This window comes from Ceratotherium simum, chromosome 24 (assembly GCF_057802395.1).
Source record: "Ceratotherium simum simum isolate JZ-2026a chromosome 24, ASM5780239v1, whole genome shotgun sequence".
In the NCBI taxonomy this organism is placed as follows: Eukaryota; Metazoa; Chordata; class Mammalia; order Perissodactyla; family Rhinocerotidae; genus Ceratotherium; species Ceratotherium simum.
The window spans coordinates 11728496-11751365 of record NC_141923.1 but is presented as its reverse complement, the minus strand read 5'-3'; the positions used below and the strand labels follow the sequence as shown (position 1 = coordinate 11751365).

At 44.2% G+C, this 22870-nt stretch overlaps 2 protein-coding genes across 2 annotated transcripts in view; one reads left to right on the top strand and one right to left on the bottom strand.

Moving 5' to 3' along the window:
• The window catches only part of PPP4R4 (protein phosphatase 4 regulatory subunit 4), a 221834-nt gene that overhangs the window by 80578 nt on the left and 118386 nt on the right, over window positions 1-22870 (bottom strand). The gene's annotated exons all lie outside the window — the stretch shown is intronic.
• SERPINA6 (serpin family A member 6) lies at window positions 6147-18952 on the top strand. The gene is made up of 4 exons (XM_087448015.1): window positions 6147-6771; window positions 13355-13625; window positions 17163-17313; window positions 18741-18952. Exons 1-4 carry the CDS (start codon window positions 6162-6164, stop codon window positions 18924-18926), a joined length of 1218 nt encoding a protein of 405 aa, XP_087304141.1. The 5' UTR covers window positions 6147-6161; the 3' UTR covers window positions 18927-18952.

Genomic DNA, 22870 nt, shown 5'->3' with positions numbered 1-22870 from the left:
ATTCACATTGTTGCGCAACCATCACCATCATCCATTTTCCACAGTGAAACTTTGTCCCCATTAATTACTAACTCCCTATTCCCCCTCCCCCTTTGTCTCTGTTAACTACTATTCTACTCTCTGTTTCTATGAATTTGCTCTAGGTCCTTCATATGAGCAGAATCGTACAATATTTGTCTTTTTGTGACTGGATTATTTCACTTAGCATAACGTCTTCAAGGTTCATCCATGTTGTAGCATTTGTTAGAATTTCATTCCTTTTGAAGGCTGAATATATTCCATTGTGTGTATATACCACCGTGAAATAATAGAAAACGTATATTTGTCTCTGCCTCTAGTTCCCGGCACAGAGCTCCTAAAACTCTTGTAATTTCCTAAGTGATAAGTACTCTAGCCGCTTGGGTCTTGGACCCCGGTTCTTGACTGGAACTTGCAACTTTCAGCCCCACCCCTCATCCTCCAGGAAGGGGAGAGGGGCAGGAGATTGAGTTAATCATCGATCCTGCCTTCCTGATGAAGCCTCCTTAAAAATCCCCAAACCTGAGGTTCTGGGTTAGATGCCGAGAGGGTGGTTGGTACATACCAGCTCCTTAGGGACAGGAGCGCCTGCGCTTGGGACCCTTCTGGACCTCGCCCTATTAATCTCTATCTGGCTGTTCATCCATATTGTTTATTATATCCTTTATAGTAAACCAGTAGAAGTGTTTCCTTGAGTTCTGCGAACCGTTATAGCAAAATACCAAGCCCAAGGAAGGGGTCACAGGAACCCTGCTTTCTAGCCAGTCAGAAGTACAGGTGACAATCTGGGACTTGTGATTGGCATCTGAAGTGGGGGGTGGGCAGTCTTGAGGGACTGAGTGCTTAACTTGTGGGATCTGACATTATCTCTGGAGATAGTATCAGAATTGAGTTCAATCGTAGCACACCCAGCTGGTGTGGAAAATTGCTTGATGTGTGGAAAACCCACAGATCTGTTGTCAGAAGTGAAGTGTGGTAGTAGAATGAGAGGGAATGAGAAGCACAGGAGTGTTTTCTTACACAACCACGTTTTGTTCATCCATTCATCTGTTGATGGACATTGAGTTGTTTCCGTTTCTTGGCTCTTGTGAATAACGCTGTTATGAACATCGGAGTGTACAAGTATCTGTCGAGTCCTAGCTTCCCATCCTTTTGTGCATATACTCAGAAGTGGAATTGTTGGATCAAATGGTAATTCCCTGTTTAAATCTTTGAGGAACTGTCACACACTTTTCCACAACTGTGCCATTTAACATTCCCACCAGCAATGCACAAGGTTTCCAGTTTGTCCACACCCATACCAACATTTTTTTTCTGTTTTACTGTTGTTGCTATTGTTTTATTTTATTTTATTTTATTTTAGTAAGATAGCCACACTAATGGGTATGAGTTGTATCTCATTGTGGTTTTGATTTGCGTTTCCCTAATGACTAATGTCGTTGAGTATCTTTTCATGTGCATTGGCTGTTTGTATATCTTCTTTGGAAAAATGTATACTCAAGTCCTTTGCCCATTTTTTTGAATTGTATTTTTCTTTTTTGTTTTTTTGGATCTGAGTATTAGGAGTTCTTTTTATATTCTGAATATTAATCCTTTATCAGATATGTGATTTGCAGGTATTTTGTCCCATTTCGTGGGTTTCCTTTTTTCTCTACTAATAGTGTTCTTTGATGAACAAGAGTTTCTAATTTTGGTGAAGTCCAATTTGTCTAATTTTTCTTTTGTTGCCTGTATCTTTGGTGTCATATCCAAGAAATCACCAAGCCAATGTCATGAAGCTTTTACTCGATGTTTTTATCTGAGTTCTATTTATCTCTTACATGTAGGTCTTTGATCCATTTTGAGCTAATTTTTGTGTATAGTATAAGGTAAGGGTCCAGCTTCATTCTTTTGCACATAGACATCCAGTTTCCTGATACCATTTGTTGAAAAGTCCTTTCCCCGTGGAATGGTCTTAGCTCTCTTGTCAAAAATCATTTGATGATATATGCAAGGGTTTATTTCTGGCATCTCTATTCTATTCCATTGGTCTATATGTCTGCCTTTATGCCAGTACCACACTGTTTGATCATTGTAACTTTATAACAAATTTGGAAATCAGGAAGTGTGAAACCTCCAGCTTTGTTCTTTCTCAAGACTGTTTTGGCTATTCGAGCTCCCTTGAGATTCTATGTAAATTTCAGGATGGATTTTTCTATTTCTGCAAAATACATCCTTGGGATTTTGATAAGGATTGCATTGAACCTATAGATTTCTTGGGTAGTATTGACATCTTAACAATATTAAGCCCTCCAATCCCTGAACACGGGATGTCTTTCCATTTATTTATCTCTTTTTTATTATCAACTTTATTTTTTATCTTTTTTATTTTTTTATTGAGGTAACATTGGTTTATAACATTGCATAGGTTTCAAGTATACAACATTATAATTCTACATCTGTATATACTACAGTGTGCTCACGTCCAAAAGTGTAGTTTCCATCTGTCACCATATGATTGACCCCCTTTACCCATTTCACCCTCCTCCCACTCTCACACACACACACACACTATATACAGTATATATATATATATATACACAATGGAATACTACTCAGCCATAAAAAAGATGAAATATTGTTATATGTATATCTTCTTTAATTTCTGTCAGCAACGTTTTGTAGTTTCCAGTGTAGAAGTCTTTCACCTCCTTGGTTAATTCCTAAATATTTTATTCTTTTCAATGTTATTGTAAATGGAATTTTTGTCTTAATTTCCCTTTCAGATTGTTCATTGTTAGTGTATGGAAACACAACTGATTTTTGTGTGTTGATTTTGTACCCTGCTACTTTGCTGAATTTGTTTATTAGTTCCAATAGGTTTTTTAATGGAATCTTTAGGGTTTTCTACATACAAGATCATGTTGTCTGTGAACAGAGATAATTTTACTTTTTCCTTTCCAATTTGGATGCACTTTATTTCTTTTTATTGCCTAATTGCTCTGGCTAGAACTGCCAGTACTGTGTTAAATAGAAGAGGCAAAAGCAGACATCTCGTCTTGTTCTAAATCTTAGGTGAAAAGCTTTCAATCTTTCACCATTGAGTATGATGTTAGCTGTGGGCTTTTCATATATGGCCTTTATTATATTGAGGTAGTTTCCTTCTATTCCTAGTTTGTTGAGTGTTTTTATCATGAAAGGGTATGTTGAATTACGTCAAATGCTTTTTCTGCATCAATTGGGATGATCATATGGTTTACTTCCTTCATTCTGTTAATGTGGTGTTTTACATTGATTGATTTTTGTATGTAGAACCATCCTTGCATTCCAGGAATAAATCCCACGTGGTAATGGTGTATAGTCCTTTTAATATGCTGCTGAATTTGGTTTGTTAGTATTTTGTTGAGGATTTTTGCATCAATGTTCAAAAGTGATATTTGTCTGTAGTTTTCTTTTCCTATAGTGTCTCTGTCTGGCTTTGGTATAGGGCAATGAATGAGTTATAAAGAGTTCTCTCTTCAATTTTTTGGAAAAGTTGATGAGGATTGTGCTAGTTGTTCTTTAAATTTTTGGTAGCATTCACCAATGAAGCCACCAGGACAAGAGCTTTTCTTTGTTGGGAACTTTTCAATTACTGATTCAATTTCCTTACTACTTATAGCTCTATTCAGATTTACTATTTCTTTGTGGTTCAGTCTTGGTATGTTTCTAGAAAATTCTCCATTTAATTCAGGTTATCCAATTTGTTGTTGTGTAATTTTTTTCATAGCATTCTCTTATTATTCTTTTTATTTCTGCAGAATTGGTAGTAATGTCCTCACTTTCATTTCTGATTTTAGTAATTTGAGACTTCTCTCTTTTTCTTCCTACTCAATCTAGCTAAAGGTTTGTCAATTTTGTTAATTTTTTGAAGATTATATTATATTTATTATATTATATTATATTATATTTTATTATATTACAGGCATACCTCAGAGCTATTGTGGATTCAGTTCCAGACTACCACAATAAAGCAAATATCGCAATAAAGTGAATCACACAATTTTTTTGGTTTCCCAGTGCATATAAAAGTTATGTTTACAGTATACTGTAGTCTATTAAGTGTGCAATAGCATTATGTCTAAGAAAACCAATGTACATAACTTAATTAAAAATACTTTATTGCTAAAAAATGCTAATTATTATCTGAGCCATCAGCAAATCATAATCTTTTTGCTAGTGGAGGGTGTTGTAAAGAAACACAACATCTGCAAAGCACAATAAAGCAAAGCACAATAAAATGAGGTATGCCTGTATATTATATGATATTATTGTACTATAGTATACTCTATTGATTAGATATATGTATTCTGTGTTGTTGGGTAAAGTGTTCTGTATATGTCTGATAGATCTAATTGGTTTATTGTTCAAGTCCTCTATTTCCTTACTTATCTTTTGTCTGTTCTATCCATTATTGAAAGTGGGGTATTGAAGTCTCCAACTATTATTGTGGAACTGCCTATTTGCCCCTTCAATTCTGTCAATTTTTGCTTCATATAGTTTGAGGGTCTGTTATTAAGTGTGTAAATGTTTATAATTATTATATCTTCTTGCTGTATTTAACATTTTATTGTATATAATGTCCTTCTTTTGTCTCTTGTAACCTTCTGACTTAAAATCTATTTTGTCTGATATTAGTATAGCCATTCTCACTCTCTTTTGGTGACTATTTGCATAGAATATCTTTTTCCGTTCTTTCACTTTTATATCTGTGTCTTTGGATCTAAAATCAGTCTCTTGTTGTCAGCATGTAATTGGATCATGTGTTTTTGTTTGTTTTTTTAACCCATTCTGTCAATCTCTATCTTTTGATTGGAGAATTTTATCCATTTACATTTAAAGTAATTACTAATAAGGGAGGACTTATGCCATTTTCCTATTTGTTTTCTATATGCCTCGCAGATTTTTGTTCTTTGTTTCCTGCATTACTGTCTTCTTTTGTGTTTAGTTGATTTTTTTGTAGTGAAATATTTTAATTCCCTTCTTGCTTCCTTTTGTGTATATCTCATAGCTATTTTCTGCCTGGTTACCACGGAGAATACATTTAACATCCTAAAGTTATAACATTTTAATTTGAATTTATACCAGCTTAACTTCAATAGCATATAAAAACTCTTCTCCTATATAGCTTCATCCCCACATCCTTTCAGTTATTTAGGTCACAAATTACATCTTTATGCATTGTGTGTCCAAAAAGCATAGATTAGGGGCCGGCCCAGTGGCAGAGTAGTTAAGTTTGCACACTCCACTTCAGCAGGCCAGGGGGTTTGTGGGTTTGGATCCCGGGCACAGACCTACACACCGCTCATCAAGCCATGTTGTGGCAGCATCCCACATACAAAATAGAGGAAGAGGGGCACAGATGTTAGCTCAGGGCCAGTCTTCCTCATCAAAAAAATAGAATAAAAAACATAGATTAATAATTGCTTTTTAGGCATTAGTCTTTTAAATAATATAGAAAATAAAAAGTGGAATTATAAAGCAAAATTACAGTAATACTAGTTTTTATAACTGCTCATGTATTTACTTTTACTCAACATCTTCATTACTTCATACAGATTCTAGCTACTCTCTGGTGTCCTTTCATTTCAACCAGGACTCCCTTTAGCATTTCTTGCAGGGCAGCTCCAGTGGTAATGAACTCTCTCAGATTTGTTTATCTGGGAATGTCTTAATTTCTCCCTCGGTTTTTGAAGGACAGTTTTGCTGGTTATAGAATTCTTGGTTGATAGTTTTTTTTCTTTCAGTACTTTGAATATATCAATTGGGTGGATATTTAATTGTTCTGAGCCTCCCTTTCTGCCTACCTAAAATCAGAATAATAATATCTACTTTATTCATTTATTGGTGGAGGTTAGATGAGAAAATACAGTCAAAACACCTAGGTCAGTGTTGGGTACCTGGCAGGTAGGTGATAACTCGCAGCAGGTATAATTTATACTTTCAGATGAGGAAACTGAGGCCCAGAGTCCTGACTTGCCCCAGGTTATACAGCTAATGTGGAGGAAGGAAGTGGGGCTTGAATGGGGCCTTCTGGCTACCATTCCACTATATGCCACTGCCTTGGAGACTCCACATCATTTAACAAGCATTCCTGATTTTGCAGGGCCCAGGCAACCTGGACAATGCTGCTTTCCCTGTACACCTGTCTCTTCTGGCTGTCCATTGATGGTCTCTGGACCATCCAAGCTAAGGACCCTGATGCTGACATGAGCACGAGAAGCCCTCACCGGGAACTGGCTCCAGGCAACGTTGACTTTGCCTTTAGCTTGTATAAGCACCTTGTGGTCTCGGCTCCTGGCAAGAATGTCTTCATCTCCCCTTTAAGCATCTCCATGGCCTTGGCTATGCTGTCTCTGGGTGCCTGTGGCCACAAACGGACCCAGCTTCTTCAGGGCCTGGGCTTCAACCTCACCAAGATGTCTGAGCCCAGGATCCACCATGGCTTCCAGCACCTCCGCCACCTCCTTGTAGAGTCAAACACCACCTTGGATATGATTGTGGGCAACACCTTGTTCTTTGACTGCAGCCTGGAGCTTCTGGAGTCGTTCTCAGCAGACACCAAGCGCTACTATGAGTTGGAGGCCTTGGCTACAGATTTCCAGGACTGGGCCAGAGCCAGGAGACAAATCAATGAGTATCTCAAGAATAAGACACAGGGGAAAATTGTGGACTTGTTCTCAGAGCTGGACAGCCCAGCCTTGCTCATCCTGGTCAACTATATCTTCTTCAAAGGTATCCTCCACCCATCCCATTCTGACAAGGCCCCATCTATATTTCCAAGAATAGTAACAGCTATCAAAACCCAGGGTGCATTCTTGGGTAAAGCCTTTGATTTTACAAAGCACAAGCATGTCTGTGAGTCTCCGTCTTCACCATAATCCTATTAGGAAGGTGGAATTATATAATCCTACGAAAGATCAAAATGACACCCAGCAGACTTGAGTGACTTGCCCAAGCTCTTGCAGGTTGGTTCAAGGCCCAAACACATAACCAGGAACAGTCTGGCTGCCTCACAGTCTACAAATATTGGCTGAGGCCTGGCTGTGAGTCAGGCACTGAGCCAATGGCTGGAAACACAGCCTAGAACCCCATGGATCCCCACCCTCAGGAACTCCCAGATGGCCCTTAAGCCATCCTATACCCAATTCTCGAGTGCTCACAGCCAGCCGTGAGCAGGTCCTGCCTCAGCCCGGCTGCCGTCCCTCATCGCCAGTTGGGAGCAGGTTTTTCCAAAGTGCCTGTTCACCAAAATCACCAGGGAGACTTTACAGATTCCAGAGCCCACGCCAAACCTACCGAAGCAATACCTCCTCAGGAACGTCCTAGAATTTGTATTTTTAACAAGGCCCCCTCCCCCAATTGTTTTTATGATCTGACAATTCAGGGATACATCATCCTTGAGAATAAAATCTCAACTCCTTACAACAGCAGTGGTTCTCAACCCAGGGTGATCCCCACCCCCATCCACCCTCAGGGGCATTTGGCTGTGTCTGGGGACATTTTTGGTTGTCCCAACTGGGGCTAGGGGTGCTACTGGCATCTAGTGGGTGGAGGCCAGGGAGGCTGCTCAACGTCCTCCAATGCACAGGACAGCCCCCCACAGTGATGTCTGCCCCTAAATGGCTATAGTCCCAAGACTGAGAAACCCTGGCCCGGAGTCATCTGCTTCTCTGTCCTCTGCAGCCTCACATCTCAACATTTTCCCTCCTGCAAGTTCCCAGCACACAGCAGACACACACACACACACACACACACACACACACACACACACACACACACACACACACACAGTGTCCAACCACACTGAATTCCTTTCATGTCCTGGAGCATGACTATCCCCATGGAAGGCTGTACAAGTTCCCCGTTGCTGCTGTAACAAATTGTCACACACCTGGTGGCTTAAAACAATGCAAATTTCTTATCTTACAATTCTGGAGGTCAGAAGTCTAAAATGGGTCATGATGGCTTAAAACCAAGGTGTTGGCAGGTTCTGGAGGCTCTAGGGGAGAATCCATTCCTTGCCTTTTCCAGCTTCTAGAAGCCTCCTGCGTTCCTTGGCTCATGGCCTCCTTCCCTCTTCAAAGCCAGTAATCGCATCCCTCCAACCTCTGCTTCCATCATCACATCTCCTTCCTGACTCTGACCCTCCTGCCTTCCTCTTCCACTTTTAAGGACCCTTGTGATTATTGGGCCCACCTGGGTAATGTGGAATAATCTCCTCATCTCCAGGTCAGTTGATTAGCAACTTTAAATTCCTCTCGCCATGTAACATAACATATTCACGGGTTCTGGGGACTGGGATATGGACATCTTTGGGAGGCAATTCTACCTGCCACAAAGCCCATGCCCTTTTTGTCCCCTGAGCCCTCCATCAACTTGGCTGACTGCCTAAAATTTCTTCCCACCCTGCAAATCTTGGCTCACAAGTCACCTCCTCCATGAAGCCTCCCCTGATTCCTTCAGGCAAATCACTGTTTCTCACAGGCATCCTCTGCAGTTTTCCCACATCTCATTTTAACAATCATCTTGGTAGAACGTGTAACCCTGGACACAAGTGGTTCAGTTTCAGTTAAGCAGTCATATTCAAAGAAGTGCTGGTGAAACAGCAAAAAAAAAAAAAAAAAAAGTAATTATAATATTTAACATGTATTTCTTAACAACATTAAAGATCATCCAAATCAAAGCCCCCAGCAAAGACTCCTCATGCACCCACTTCTCTCCTCCCCAGCTCTCACTCAGGGCCTCCCATTAGCCAGCTGCCCGCCTCCAGGTCTTTATTACCTGGACTGACTCAGCATCTCAGGGAGTCCTACTCCTCCTGCCTCTTGGTCTTTCCCTGCGCATTCTCCAGCACAAGTCTGGGGACCCACCTGGCAGAGGCCTCCCTCCTTGGAGGATGGAGAGGGTGACAGACAGGCCAAGGCAGCATGCTTTTATTTTCTCCAACTTTATTGAGATATAATTCACTTATAATACTGTGTATGTTTAGGGTACAACGTGATGATTTGATATATGTATATATTGGGAAATGATTACCACAATAGGGTTAGTTAACACATCCATCACCTCACATTGTTACCTTTGTGTGTGTGCATTGAGAATTTTTAAGATCTACTCTCTTAGCAACTTTCAAGTCTATAATACAGTGTTGTTAACCGCAGTCTCCACACCGTACATTAGATCCCCAGAACTTATTAATCTTATAACTGGAAGTTGGTACCCTTTGACCAACATCTCCCCCTTTCCCTCAACCCCACACCCTGGCAACCACTATTCTATTCTCTGTTTCTATGAGTTTGACATTTTTAAATTCCACATATAAAAGAGATCATACAGTATTTGTCTTTCTCTGTCTGAGAAATTTCATTATTTCACTTAGCATAAGGCCCTCCAAGTTCATCCATCTTGTCACAAATAGCAGGATTTCCTTTTTTGATGGCTGGATAATATTCCATTGTGTATATATATACACCACATTTTCTTTTTTAAAGAGTTTTTTCCAAGGAGGCTCAAAGCATCTCTTGGAGAATTTTAATTTTATTTATTTATTTATTTTTCCTCCAAAGCCCCAGTAGATAGTTGTATATCATAGTTGCACATCCTTCTAGTTGCTGTATGTGGGACGCGGCCTCAGCGTGGCTGGAGAAGAGGTGCATCGGTGCGCGCCCGGGATCCGAACCCGGGCCACCAGCAGCAGAGCGCGCCCACTTAACCGCTAAGCCACGGGGCCGGCCCAACACCACATTTTCTTTATCCATTCATTCATTGATGGATACTATGGCTGTTTCCTTGTCATGATTATTGTAAGTAATGATGCAGTGAATGTGGGGGAACAGATATCTCTTCAAGTTAGTGATTTCGTTTCCTTTGGATATATTACCAGAAGTGGGATTGCTGGATCATACGGTAGTTCTATTTTTAATCTTTTGAGGAACCTCCATACTATTTTCCGTAGTGGCTGCACCGATTTACAATCCCACCAACAGTGTACGAGGGCTCCCTTTTCTCCACATCCACACCAGCGCTTGTTATCCCTTGTCTTTTTGGTGATGGCCATTCTAACAGGTGTGTGGGGATATTTCACTGTGGTTTTGATTCACATTTCCCTGATGATCAGTGATGTTGGGCAGCTTTTCATGTGCCTGTTGGCCATTTGTATGTCTTCTGTCGGAAATGTCTACTCAGATCCTCTGCCATTTTTTATTTGGATTATTTGGTCTTTTTGCTATTGAGTTGTATGAGTTCTTTATATATTTTGGATATTAACTCCTTATCAGATATACGGTTTGCAAATACTTTCTCCCATTCCATAGGCTGCCTCTTCATTTTGCTGATGGTTTCCTTTGCTGAGCAGAAGCTTTTTAGTTTGATGTAGTCCCATTTGTTGATTTTCACTTTTGCTGCTTGTGCTCTTGGTGTCGTAGCCAAAAATATCATTGACAAGACCAACATCAAGGAGGTGTTTCGTATGTTTTCTTATAGGAGTTTTATGGTTTCAGGTCTTTCATTTTATTCCATTTTGAGTTAAGTTTGGTGAGTGGTGTGAGAGAGGGTTCTAGTCTCATTCCTTTGCACATGGCTGTCCAGTTTCCCAGCACCATTTACTGAAGAGATTATCTTTTCCCCATTGAGTCGTCTTGGCTCCCTTGTCAAATATTAGTTGACCCTATATGTGGGGGTTTACTTTTGGGCTCTTCATTCTGTTCCATTGGTCTAGGTGTCTGTTTTCATGCCAGTACCATACTTTTTTGATTACTACAGATTTTTAATATAGTTTAAAATCAGGAAGTGTGATGCCTCCCGCTTTGTTCTTCTTTCTCAGGATTGCTTTGGATATTTGGGGTCTTTTGTAGTTCTATATGAAAGTAGGATTCTCTACACCTGACAGTGGGAGGGCCAAGGAGTCTGGGAACATTTGCGCAGAAATGGTTCAGGGTGCTCCCACAAATTTCACGGGCCATCGCCCCCTCTAGACTGTACACCCTTGTGCATGGCATCCTTGTCTGTTTGGGGGCCCCAGTGCCTTTGCATAGTGCTTGGCACATAGAAGGAGCTCAAAAGTGGTTGCATAGAGGTTCTGGCAACACAGTTTTGGGAGAAAGACACAGTAAACCCAGGAACAGCAAGGGCCCTCCTGAGCCCGAGAGGGGCCTGAGCACCTGTGGGTGGGCTGGTGGCACAGATGCTGGCATGGCATAACTCGGCACAGGACTTCTTTCATGGTTTCTCAGCATCCTCAGGACCACCATGGGCCAGAGCTGATGGGAAACAATAATTCCTGGTAATAAAATCAGAGAGGCTTTGAACATTTGAATGCAGGAGAAGACATCTTCCTTACTTAGTGCACTGTCTTGACAACTCTTTTTAGAGAACATTAAAATATTGTTAAAAGATTTTCCAGAGGAATCCTCTTTCTCTCTCAGATAACCCCCATAAATTCTTTTATTTTTAATTAATTTATTTTTTTTTTTTGGTGAGGAAGATCGGCCCTGAGCTAACATCTGCCAATCCTCCTCTTTTTGCTGAGGAAGACTGGCCCTGGGCTAACATCCATGACCATCTTCCTCCACTTTATATGGGACGCACGCCACAGCATGGCTTGTGTGCATTGGTGCGTGCCTGGGATCTGAACTGGCGAACCCCGGGCCGCCACAGTGGAGTGTGTGCACTTAACTGCTTGCACCACCGGTCCGGCCCCAACCCCATAAATTCTTAAGTTTCTCTACCAGGAGTTTTCATAGCCCAAGAATATTCAGGAAGAAATCCCTTAAAGTAGAGGTTAGACCCCATCCTGTATGCTGTTTTGCGCCACACTGGATATGTTATGCTTGCTTCTGGGAAAGAAATACTCAGTATAAACCAAGCAGCAAACTTTTAAGGATGAAAAACCTAACACTGAAAAGTATTTTATCCACATTCTTTTTTTCCTATAAGTTGGATAAAACACCATCCCCTTCAGTTCTGAGGAGCCCAGACTTCCTTTGGAGGATGGTTTGAGAACCCTCAAATTATCTCACTTGCTGGGAGACAGCCAGACTGTGGCTTCACACTCAGTCATTAGGGATGGACCAAGCATAGCCCCTGGGCCTCCAGGCTCTGCATCCAAAGCTCTTTTCCCTACATCCTCTGGCCCCTCCCTGTGGTCTCCATTAGGGGTCCTTACAGCAGGGTTGAAGCTGGCTCAGAACCGCGAGTTTTGGCCTCATGGTCTATAGATCCCACAGGCTGTGGGATGGAGAAGGGTCTGCCTGGAGCTATGCTCTGCCCACCTTCAGGCAGCCTCAGTTGGGAAACAGTGCCCTCCCAAGGACTTCTCGGCTTGAGGTCAAGGGTAGCCAGGACACCTGGGACCTGCTGGACTCAGGGTCCTCAGTCATCCCCAAACCTGGGGAGACTTAACCTAGAGCAGAGGGTGCCTTGGTGAGACACAACCCATGGCTTTAAATATCCAAAGTTCTATCACCTGCAAGAGGACTTGGAGTTGCTTAGAACAAGCTCAGAAGGGCCGAGGAGGCTCAGGAGGCAGGCATTGCAATCAGGCAGGCTTTGGCTCGGTCTAAGGAGCAATTTTCTTCCCCTCGGAGCTGACCAGTAGTGGAAAGTCCCATCTGTGAAGTAGTGAGTTCCCCATCGCAAGAGGGACAAACAGATTGCATGATGACATCATGGAACATGGTAGAGGGGATTCGAGTCCAGCTGGAGGTGGGAGTCTGCAACCTTGAAGGAAACTTCTCACCTTGACTCCGTCCCTAGGAAATGTTGTGTAGCCCTTGGGGCCATGAGGGAGCTCAGGAGCCTCCTACAGGGGAGTGGGTACAATCCTCTGGGGGGGCCAGGCTGCCTGCTAGGCTTCTGTGGCCAGGACGTCAGGGGTCAGGGATGGAAAGGATGGTCCATTGCCCAAAATCTCCCAGGAGCTTTTCATTCACAGCCTGAGACCCTGCACCACTTCCAGAGCCCTCCAACCCAGGATCCACTCCAGGGCCCAACTCTGGTTTACTGAATCCTACCCCCAAATCCTAGGGCCAGCATTCTCTTGTTCCCTCTCTCCTTCCGTTTTTAGAAGTCAATCTCAGAAATGGAGAGACTCCTCAATCCGTTCCAAGGGGTGGAGGATGGAACAGGCTTTAAACCTCTGGGAATTTCATATCTTACCAGGAAACTCTAGCAACTCTGGTGGTGACCTTCCGGGGTGAGGGGGGATGCTGTGTAACTTGCTTAGCGGTTACCCCTGGCGCTCTGCTGCCACCCAAGCTGCGTTTTCCTCTGCTCTCACAGCCCTATCTCTTGCCCTCCCTCTCCCTCCTCTTCCCAGGCACATGGGTACACCCCTTCAACCAGAAACGCACTAGGGAGGAGAACTTCTATATGAACGAGACGACCGTGATGAAGGTGCCCATGATGTTCCAGTCGCGCGCCATCAAGTACCTTAATGACCCAGTGCTTCCCTGCCGGCTGGTACAGTTGGACTACACGCACAATGGGACTGTCTTCTTCGTCCTTCCAGACGAGGGGAAGATAGACACAGTCATCACCACGCTGAGCCGGGACACCATTCAGAGGTGGGGTGAGTCCCTGACCAGAAGGTAAGCCCTTGTCCTCCTTCCCCCAGACTCTGGGCTCATTGTTTTCCAGTCTGCTGGGTCCCCAAAGGCCATAAGATTCTCTACCTAGAGGTCACACTTATTTATTCATCTGTCAGTTGACACTGATATACTTAGGGGCATTCCACAAAGAGGTCCCCCTTCCCTGGAAGGTTAATAGGCACCCTCTGTACTATCACATTTTTGCATCATTTTCTTAAACTGAGTCCAACAACTGCCCAGCGCCCCACTTATCCATTTTATTATCTTGCTGACCTGAAACCAAGCACTGCTCAAGATTCCTGAGAGACCTCATAAAAAAATATAATTAAAATGGCCACTATATCCATCATGGGACCAACACAAAGCCTATGAATGGTTCTTAAGTCACTCACAGGAACTAACTTTTCTTCAATCAATCAGTAAATAAGCAAGAAAGTAATGACCTAAGTAGGTAATACAGGAGTCAGGAAGAAGAGAGTGAGGAGTGTGTGTGCTGATGGGCCGGTGATCAGGAGGAGAACCAGCCAGTGAATCTCAGGCCCAAGCAAGGGGCGGGTCGGAGTGCCCGCTCAGGAAGGGTTGGCTGAAAATGTGAGCGAGCAACGAATGAATGAACGAACCAATGAACCCATCTTGCCCCAGGCACCTCTGAGATAGAGGACAATCAAAATTATGGTCAAGCATGTGCTCAGCCCCGATTATCACCCTGGAGAAGGGAGCAGATGTTCTTGAGAACGTGATCCTCACTCTTGGGAGATCCTAGTTCTGTCTGTGCACGAGCAATCAGAATAACGCCAGCTGACGTGGGACCTGGTGGTGGGTAGGATGGTGCAGACTCAAAGGGCTGAGGGGACACAGGGGAGGGAGAGGGCGCTTGGATCTGGAGTAGCTCAGGAAGTCTCATGGAGCAGGTGCCATTTCATTCATTCGTTCATTCATTCGTTTACTATAAATGGAAGCGCCTGCTGTGTACCATGCACTAAGCTAAGCACAAGGCATAGAACGGTGATTAAGGCAGAACACAGACCTCAAAGACATGCCTTCCAGAGCAGAGAACAGACGCTGGTGGAATTAATGGTGGCTCATTGACGACAGTTCCGTCAGAGCGAGAGGAAGGAAGGAGGTGTAAATGGGTGAAATGCTGGGGGGGATGGAGGGATGCCTGACGGTGCCCCAGCGCTCTGGGGACGTGGCTGCAGAACCGATTGCTTTCGCTTTGAACTGTGCGTTAAGTCCGAGCGAAGTTCAGCCAGCGGAAGTAGCCCCGAGAGCATGCGCAGAAGAGGGAATGGCCCCAACCGAGGAGGCTGCGCCGGGGCGCCAGCAGAGGCGGCGCCGCAGCAGCAAAGAAGGAGATGAGCACTGCTTGGATGAACTTTGTAATCCAAGAATTTTGTGGGCAGAAAATCTAGAAAGAAGCTCTTCTACTCTATTATATATGTAGGTTTTGTGTTTTATCGTTTCGAGTTATTCTATTTTGAATTACACCCTCAGAGAGCAGCTCGATGCTGGGTGCTTCTGGGGAGGTTAATCCTGGTCCGTGAGTAGACGTGGGAGAGCCTGGAGCTTGGCCTCAGTCCTGCAGGGAAGGGCGGTGTGGTCAGCGCTGTGCGTCAGAGAGATCTCCTGTAGCTCTGGGGGACACAGAGGCGTTCTTAGACTCTTCACACCTACCCTTGAGTGTGTGCGCGTGTGTGCACACACATGCACGGGAGGCTGTGTTTAGGCGACGGAAGGGATCCATTTGTTTGCCCTTCCCCATGTCAACTGTCCCATCCCCACCTCACCCCCACCCCTGGAAGGGAACCTGTAATTCAGGTACAGGGCCACCAGGGGGTGACACTGCACCACGATTCAAACAAATTCTGGACCCTAGTCTGTAGAAAAGGAGGTGAAGGATAATCTTTCTTTTTGCACCAAAAATAATCTCTTTACTAAAATACTTTAACATTAACCAATAACACATGCCATTCTCTTCTAAGTTTTTAAAAATAAACATCCAAGGTAAAATTTTGCACCTTTAGTCCTCATATTTCACTGGGCATGAATTCTCTACGCCCTCCGAATGATGTCCCCTGGGGTCCCAGAGGACAGGCCCTACGGTTGCTCACCTCCACGCCGGAGTCACCCCTTCTCCCCCCTTCCAGTATCACCCCCACATCCACCCCCAGCTCTCCAATGTATCAGAGCTGGGTCTCCTATGCATCTTTCAGGGTCCAGCATACCCCACCTCCCAGGGAAGCCTCTGTGCCCCCTCACAGAGCGCTCGCCCTCTCAGCCTGCCATTCTGTCCCCTTGTTCTGTTGTCACTTACCAACCCGCTGTGCTGTGTCCTGCGGGCAGCTCTCCGAGGGTGAGGCGATGGGGCTTTGAGGCAACTAGTCCTGGTTTCTTCACAATTCTGCTGCTTCCCAGTGGTGTGACTGGGGAAATGCTCAGCTCGAGTTTCAGTCTCTGGAAATTCAAGATGTTGAATCTTCATAAGGTTGTGTGTGTGTGTGCGCGCTAGATTTAGATGAGATAAAAAAGGTGAAGAACGTCTGCCTGGTGCTTGGTGTCGGTGGTCTCCCTTCCTCTCAGTTGCCATTTCCCATCTAGAGGAGAAGTGACACGTCCCTCTCACCTTCAAGTCCTCCTCAGATCTTTGCAATGATATTTGCAAAGAAAAAGGCAAATGCACAAGGAATGTGGAAGAGGAGAATGTTGGAGCTCAATGCAGGGATCTAATTTAATCCATTCATCCCTGGAATAGTAACTCTTAATTCAGACTGGCAGGTTGCCAGCTCCAGGCTTCCCCCAGGGTGGCTGTTGCTCAGTGAAGAGAAGGTCTCGTGCCTCCCCTCCTCCTGCTGGAGATCCCGGGCCCTATGCTGACACCCCCCAGCTTCAGGGTTTCTGGCATCTTCTCTCCCTCTGGAGAGCAGGAAAAGGAAGAAATTTTTAAATGAAACTACTGCCTTGATAGGTAAAAACGTGCAGGTGCCCACCCCAGCCCCAGCCTGATTCCACCTACCTTTCTAGAAACCTGCTGTATCCAGTGGAACCTGCTGCAGGGCCCTGAGAGAGGCCCTTGTTGTGCTGTGCTGCCTTGCTGTATTGATGAGGACACGAGCACAGAGAGGGACAGGACTTGGCTAAAGCCACAGGGCATGGGTGGCAGAGCTGGGGCCAGGACCCCTGCTCCCAGCCGGGTGCTTCCTTGACTCCTCAGCGTCTGCCAGGGGGTGCTTGGGGGACCACAAGGACTCCTTTAGGGACCCTTGTCTTCAATGTCCAGTGGTCCAGCGTATCACAGGTGGAGTCAGCTCAAAGAAAGATCTGAGAAGAAAAGAGTTTGCAATTCAGAGGCCCAAAGAGGAAGCTGCCTGTGTGGTGGGGGGAGAGGTGATCCTGCGTCTTGTCCTGCCCCCTCCCCCTCCCCAAAGAGCATGTCCGGCTGGGAGGCAGGGTCTGGAGGGATCGCAGGGCGAATGAGGGTCGGGCTGGCCAGGCCCAGCCCCGGGAAGGTCTAACCCCATCTGCTTCCCCGCCGAGCAGACACCTGAACCTGTACATCCCGAAGGTCTCCATCTCCGGAGCCTGTGACCTCGGGGACATCCTGAGGGACTTGGGCATTGCAGACTTGCACAACAACAAGGCAGATTTCTCAGGCATCACCAGAGAGGCTAGTGTCTCCACCCCGCTGAAGGTAAGTGTCTCTAGAGCCCATTTTTCTCCCCAAATTCACAATACAAATAATAATAAGGAACATGGAGCCCATTCATGAGGAGGCCTCTAGGCCCCAGGCTGGGAGCCCCAGGGCTTGTCCCAGCCCCTAGTCCTACAACAGGCTCGGTGGAGGCTCAGAAGGAAATGTGACGTCCCTGAGGTCACACAGGGAGATGGTGACAAGGGAGGGCTGCAGTCTGGACGTCTGCCTGCTCTACCAGGCCACTCCGAGGGGGCATTGTGAACAACACAGTCGTCGTGGCTGCACTGTGAGCGGCCCCCGACAAAAAGGAACCAGGAAGGGGGGACATGTCTACATGAGGTCACAGGAGCCTTCCGCCATTACGTTCATTGTCCTCGTCTTCACTTCGTGGTCTGGGATTCAGTCACGCATTCAGAAAACATCTATTGAACATCTACTGTGGGCCCCACACTGTGCTAGGCACTGGGTCTGCCTCCACTGAGCACACGTGGCCCTGCCCGCACAGGACCTTACAGGTGACAAAACAGGGAGGACAGGAGGAGGCTGTAGTGGCAGCCCCCTCCCTCAAGCACAGGCTCTGACCCCCGTGCTCCCTGGCACACGGATCGTGCTGGATAAGATGCGCGGTGTGTGGGGACTGAGTCCAGCTACCTCCGTGTCAGGTGGGGGTTATCCCAGTTTCTCGGAGGAGGAATCTCTGGCTCGGGAGGGTAATAACTCACAGAGCTAGGACTTAGTCTGACATCTGACCTAGGCTCTGTTTGACTCAAAACCTCAGATTCCTGAGACACCGCAGGGGTTCCTATCCCAGCTTCTGCCCAGCCACGTGCCTATTTCCAGAGCCGCTCAGAGCCTGCAGTTCCTTGCTGTGCAGTGAATGCGAGTCCCCGGCCCATAGGGTGTGTTATTTAATTAGCCAGTTCTGATCCACCCGAGACTTGATACAAGCTACTCAAGCGCTTTGCTGCTTTCCTTCTAATTGTGATCACAAGAACCGTTTCAGCAGTCAGAGATGGCCCTTTTCCACACAGAGCAGGCGCGGGCACTTTGCATAACCTGAACCCTGGCGTTTACCTAGCAGAGTGGAAAGGTCTCCCTGTGCCCGCCCAGGGCCCGGTCAGGAGCGCCCACACGGACGCTGAAGTCCAGCTCGGGCCGCCAGACCCCCGACCTCCACGGAGAGGGCTCCACCCGCGGGCTTTCGGGGAGGCAGTCCAGCAGCCCGCGTTCTGGAGGCGGACAGGCCTCGGCTCCAGTCCTGGGGCCGCCACTTAGACGAGGAGCCAGCAGGTGACCTTCTCTGAGCCTCCGCTTCGCCGTCCCGTCCCTAAAACCGAGGGTGGGAGGAGCCCGGGCGAGGCGGCGAGGAAGGCTCCCAACGCAGAGCGGACGCTCCGCCACCGCCTCCCGTCCCCACCCAACAGGTGCTGCATCAGTCCAGGCTGCAGCTGGACGAGAAGGGCGCGAGGGCAAACGCCCCCGCCGCGATCACCGCCCACGCGGTGTCCGAGCCCCTCACCGTCCGCTTCGACCGGCCCTTCCTCCTCCTGGTCTTCGACCACTTCACGTGGAGCAGCCTTTTCCTCGTCAAGGTTGTGAATCCCACCTAAGGCTGCGCCCCCAGGAGCCGCAGAGCCGTCTGACTTTGGACACGGGGGACCCCACAGAAATGCTCTGGGGAGGGGGAGGTTCCCCCAGTCTGCCCCAGGTCCTCTTCCTGTAAGAAGTAGCTGTCATTGAGACTGATGACAGGGTGTTGAAGGAGAAGGGTGGGGCAGTTGACAAAATTTGAATAATATCAGTATAATCTAGTACCAATCTGATTTCCTGGTTTTGATCCTTGTGCTTATGGAATATGTGGAAGCTAGATGAAGGGTATATGGAAACTATTACTTTTGTAAGTTTGAAATTATTTCTAGACAATAAGTTTAAAAAGAAGAAATCATGCAAGCCAAAACACAATGGGAAAATGTCCTTAAGGTGCTGGCGGGGAAACGTCATATTATCATTCAAAAAGCAAAAAAAAAAAAGAAAAAAAATCCTACAAAAATGAAAGCAAAATAAAGACTTTTTTCAGACAAACAAAGGTGAGAAAGTTTATCACCTTCTCTAAAGAAATTTGTAAAGTAGTTCTTTAGGCAGAAACAAGATGATTCTAGATGGAAACTTGGACCCCCACGAAAGAATGAAGAGCACTGGAAAGGACAAATATGTGGATAAGTATATAATATTTTTTAAATATCTTGAAAATATAATTAACTGTTTAAATCAAAAATAATTTGCAACTTATTGCTTCTCAACTCCAAATCCTCCCTTCGTTGCTGCTCTGCAAAGTGGACCTTTTAAATACCTTTACTTTACCACCTGGGCATGGTGTTAAGATTTGTCAGTAGAGGGCGCTAGAGAGACATTTCAGGAGGAAGAGGCCTGACCCTCCTGGTTCAGAACGAAAAGCATTAAATGAAATGAAGAAGAACCAGATGGATAGAAGAATGGATAGATAGATGACAGATGATGATGATGATAGATAGATTGGGCATATATCTTGAGAAATAAGAATTGAAAGATACTTCCTTAAATATACATATTCATACCTCTCTAATATACACGTACACACACAAATATATATATACATATATCTACCTGAATCCTAAAGCCAGCATCTTAATGAGAAAACACTAAAGCAGTCCCACTAAGGTCAAGAGTAAGACGAGGCTGCTCGTTACATCCACTACCATGTCACATGGTCCCGGGAGTATTAGACACGCAATTAGAGTAGCAGACCCGTAGAATTGGACAAAATGAAGTACAACTCTATTTGCAGACAACATGTAATATACCTGCATAACTATAGCAAATCAATCATAAACAGTAAAAGAATTCAGCAAGATATAAAGATACAGAATTAACATGCAAAAACAATAGCCTTCATATACACAAATAACAGCCACTTAAAACATATAATGGTAGAGAAAACCCAATGGCAACCAAAAAAGATACAACATAGAAATAAACAGGAAATGTGTCAAATCTGTATTTAGAAAATCATAAAATACTCCTTAAAGAAGAAAATTAGACTTGAACAAATGGAAAGATATTCCTCCTTGAGTAAGATGCCTCAATATAATCTAGATATCAGTTTTTCCTAAGTTAATTTAACAATTTAGTGGTATCCCAATAAAAATACTAACAGTTTTTTCTTCTAGAGATAGACAAGATGATACCAAAGTTCATATAGAAAAATACACATGAATAGCCAGGAAAGCATTGAAAAGGAAAAAATATCACGGGCAGAGGGGGAGGATAGGGGACTAGCCCTACCAAATATTAAAGCATACCACACAGGTTCTTTAATTAAATCTGTAGGACTGGTACATGAATAGATAGGCAGATTGATGAAATAGGTTAGAAAGTCTGGAAATAGACTCAAGTACAAATGAAAACTTAATATTTGATAAAGGACTTTTAAATAAATGGTATTGGGACAACTTGATAGCCATTTAGGAAAAAAAGGATGAAATTAGATCCATTCCTCACACCATATACAAAAATAAACTAAGACTCAGAGATCTAAATGAGAAAAAAACAAAAGAAACTACAAGTCTAGAAGAAAACGTGGGTAAATTCCTCTATAACTCAGGTGTAGGAAAAGGTTTTCTAACTACGACTCAGAGTCCAGAGGAAATTGAAGAAGGGATTGACAAATTTGACTACACACAAAAAATTTTTTTTAATTGCATGGTCAAAAATTCATAAGCAATGTCAAAAGAAATGAAAACTTGAGAGAAATATATGCAAGCTATGTCACTGATAAAGAGATAATATCCCTAATATACGGTGCTTAAACATATGAAAATATGCTCGACTTCACCTATAATAAAAAAAGCAAATTAAAACTACACTGAGATATCATTTCTTATCCATCACATTGGCAAAAATTTGAAAGCTTCACAATACATTCTATTGGTTGTGTGGAAACAGTCGTTCTCATACACTGCTAGTGGGAACGCAAAAAGTCCGCTGTGGAAGGGAATTTGGTAATATAAAATGTATTCATATCCTAAGACTGATGTGACAAATTATCACACACAAGGTGGCTTAAAACACAAATAAGTTCTTTCCCAGTTTGGGAGGCAGAAGTCTGAGATGAGTATGTGAGCAGGATTCGTTCCTTCCAGATGCTCTGAGAGGGAATCCCTCCACGCTCTCTCCCAGCTTCTGGTGGCGGCCGGCGGTGCTTGGCGTTCCATGGCTTGTAGACCTGTGCTCCTATCTCAGCTTCCGTCCTCACACAGCCTCGTCTTCTTCTCTCTCTCTGTGTCTCAAATCTCCGTCTGCCTTTCTCTTATAGTCACCTGCCATGGAGTTAGGGCCCACCCTAAATCCAGGACGATCTCCTCTTGAGATCTTTATCTTAATTACATCTGCAAAGACCCCTTTTCTAAATAAGGTCACATCCATAGGCACTGGGAGTTAGGACTTGGACATATCTTTTTGGGGGACACTATTCAATCAAATACATACAACAAAAATACAGATATATTCATTTTTGATCCAGAAGTCCCACTTCTAGAAATTTAGCCTAAAGACACACCTCCAACATTTTTTTAAAAATAATCTGCCTAAGGTTACTAATTGGAACATTATTTATAATTGCACAATATTGGAAATTACTTAAATACTCAAACACAGGCCAATGGTTGATTAAACAATAGGGTACTATGAAGATGTAACGAAAAAATGAGGAAGACCCCTATGAACTGAGTTTGTTCAGGAAGAAAAAGAAATAAAAAAGCATGCACAAATATGCTTGTCCTTGAAAAAAGAAATACGAGAAGGATAAACTGGAAACTAAGTGGTCATCTGCAAGGAATGGGGGAGGGGGACGGGATGGAAGGGGTGGGAGGGAATGGGCTTCTCTTCTTGTACCTTTTCACATGGCTTAGGCTTTGGGATAATGTTAATGTTCCATATATTCAAAAATAAAACTAAATGACCAAGGTGAGGAAAGCTCTGAAACCAAATGAAAAACAAGTGAATTCAAACATATTCCAAATAGATAACACAACCATGCTGAAGGGGAAAAAGAGAATTAATCCAAGGAATTTTGAACACAGTGCTTGGCCAATATACCCTCAGTTTGAAACATAAAAGACTGCAAACAAATCTTGCAGACTTGTTTCCAGGTTCGTTTTTCATGGTGGAATGGGTACAGCAAATGTGACGTTATTTATATGTTTTGTAGGATTGATCAAGAAGAGAGATGCAGATATGGAACAGGGGAGGCAAGGAAGAATCCCTTGGGGTAGGATGTGAATTGGAGGTGTAAACACACGGTTTCTCGTACATTTCTAATATATTTGTATACCTGGGACAGTTTGAACATCCAAATACACAAATACATACATATATATACATAGACATAAGAAGAACAGTAATGGATTAAAATGCATTGAATAAAATTAAGAGTCATGAATCCATACTGATAATGCTGATAAATAAATATGAAAGGAATGACGGATTTAGATCATCATAGTAAAAATCGATTCAGGCA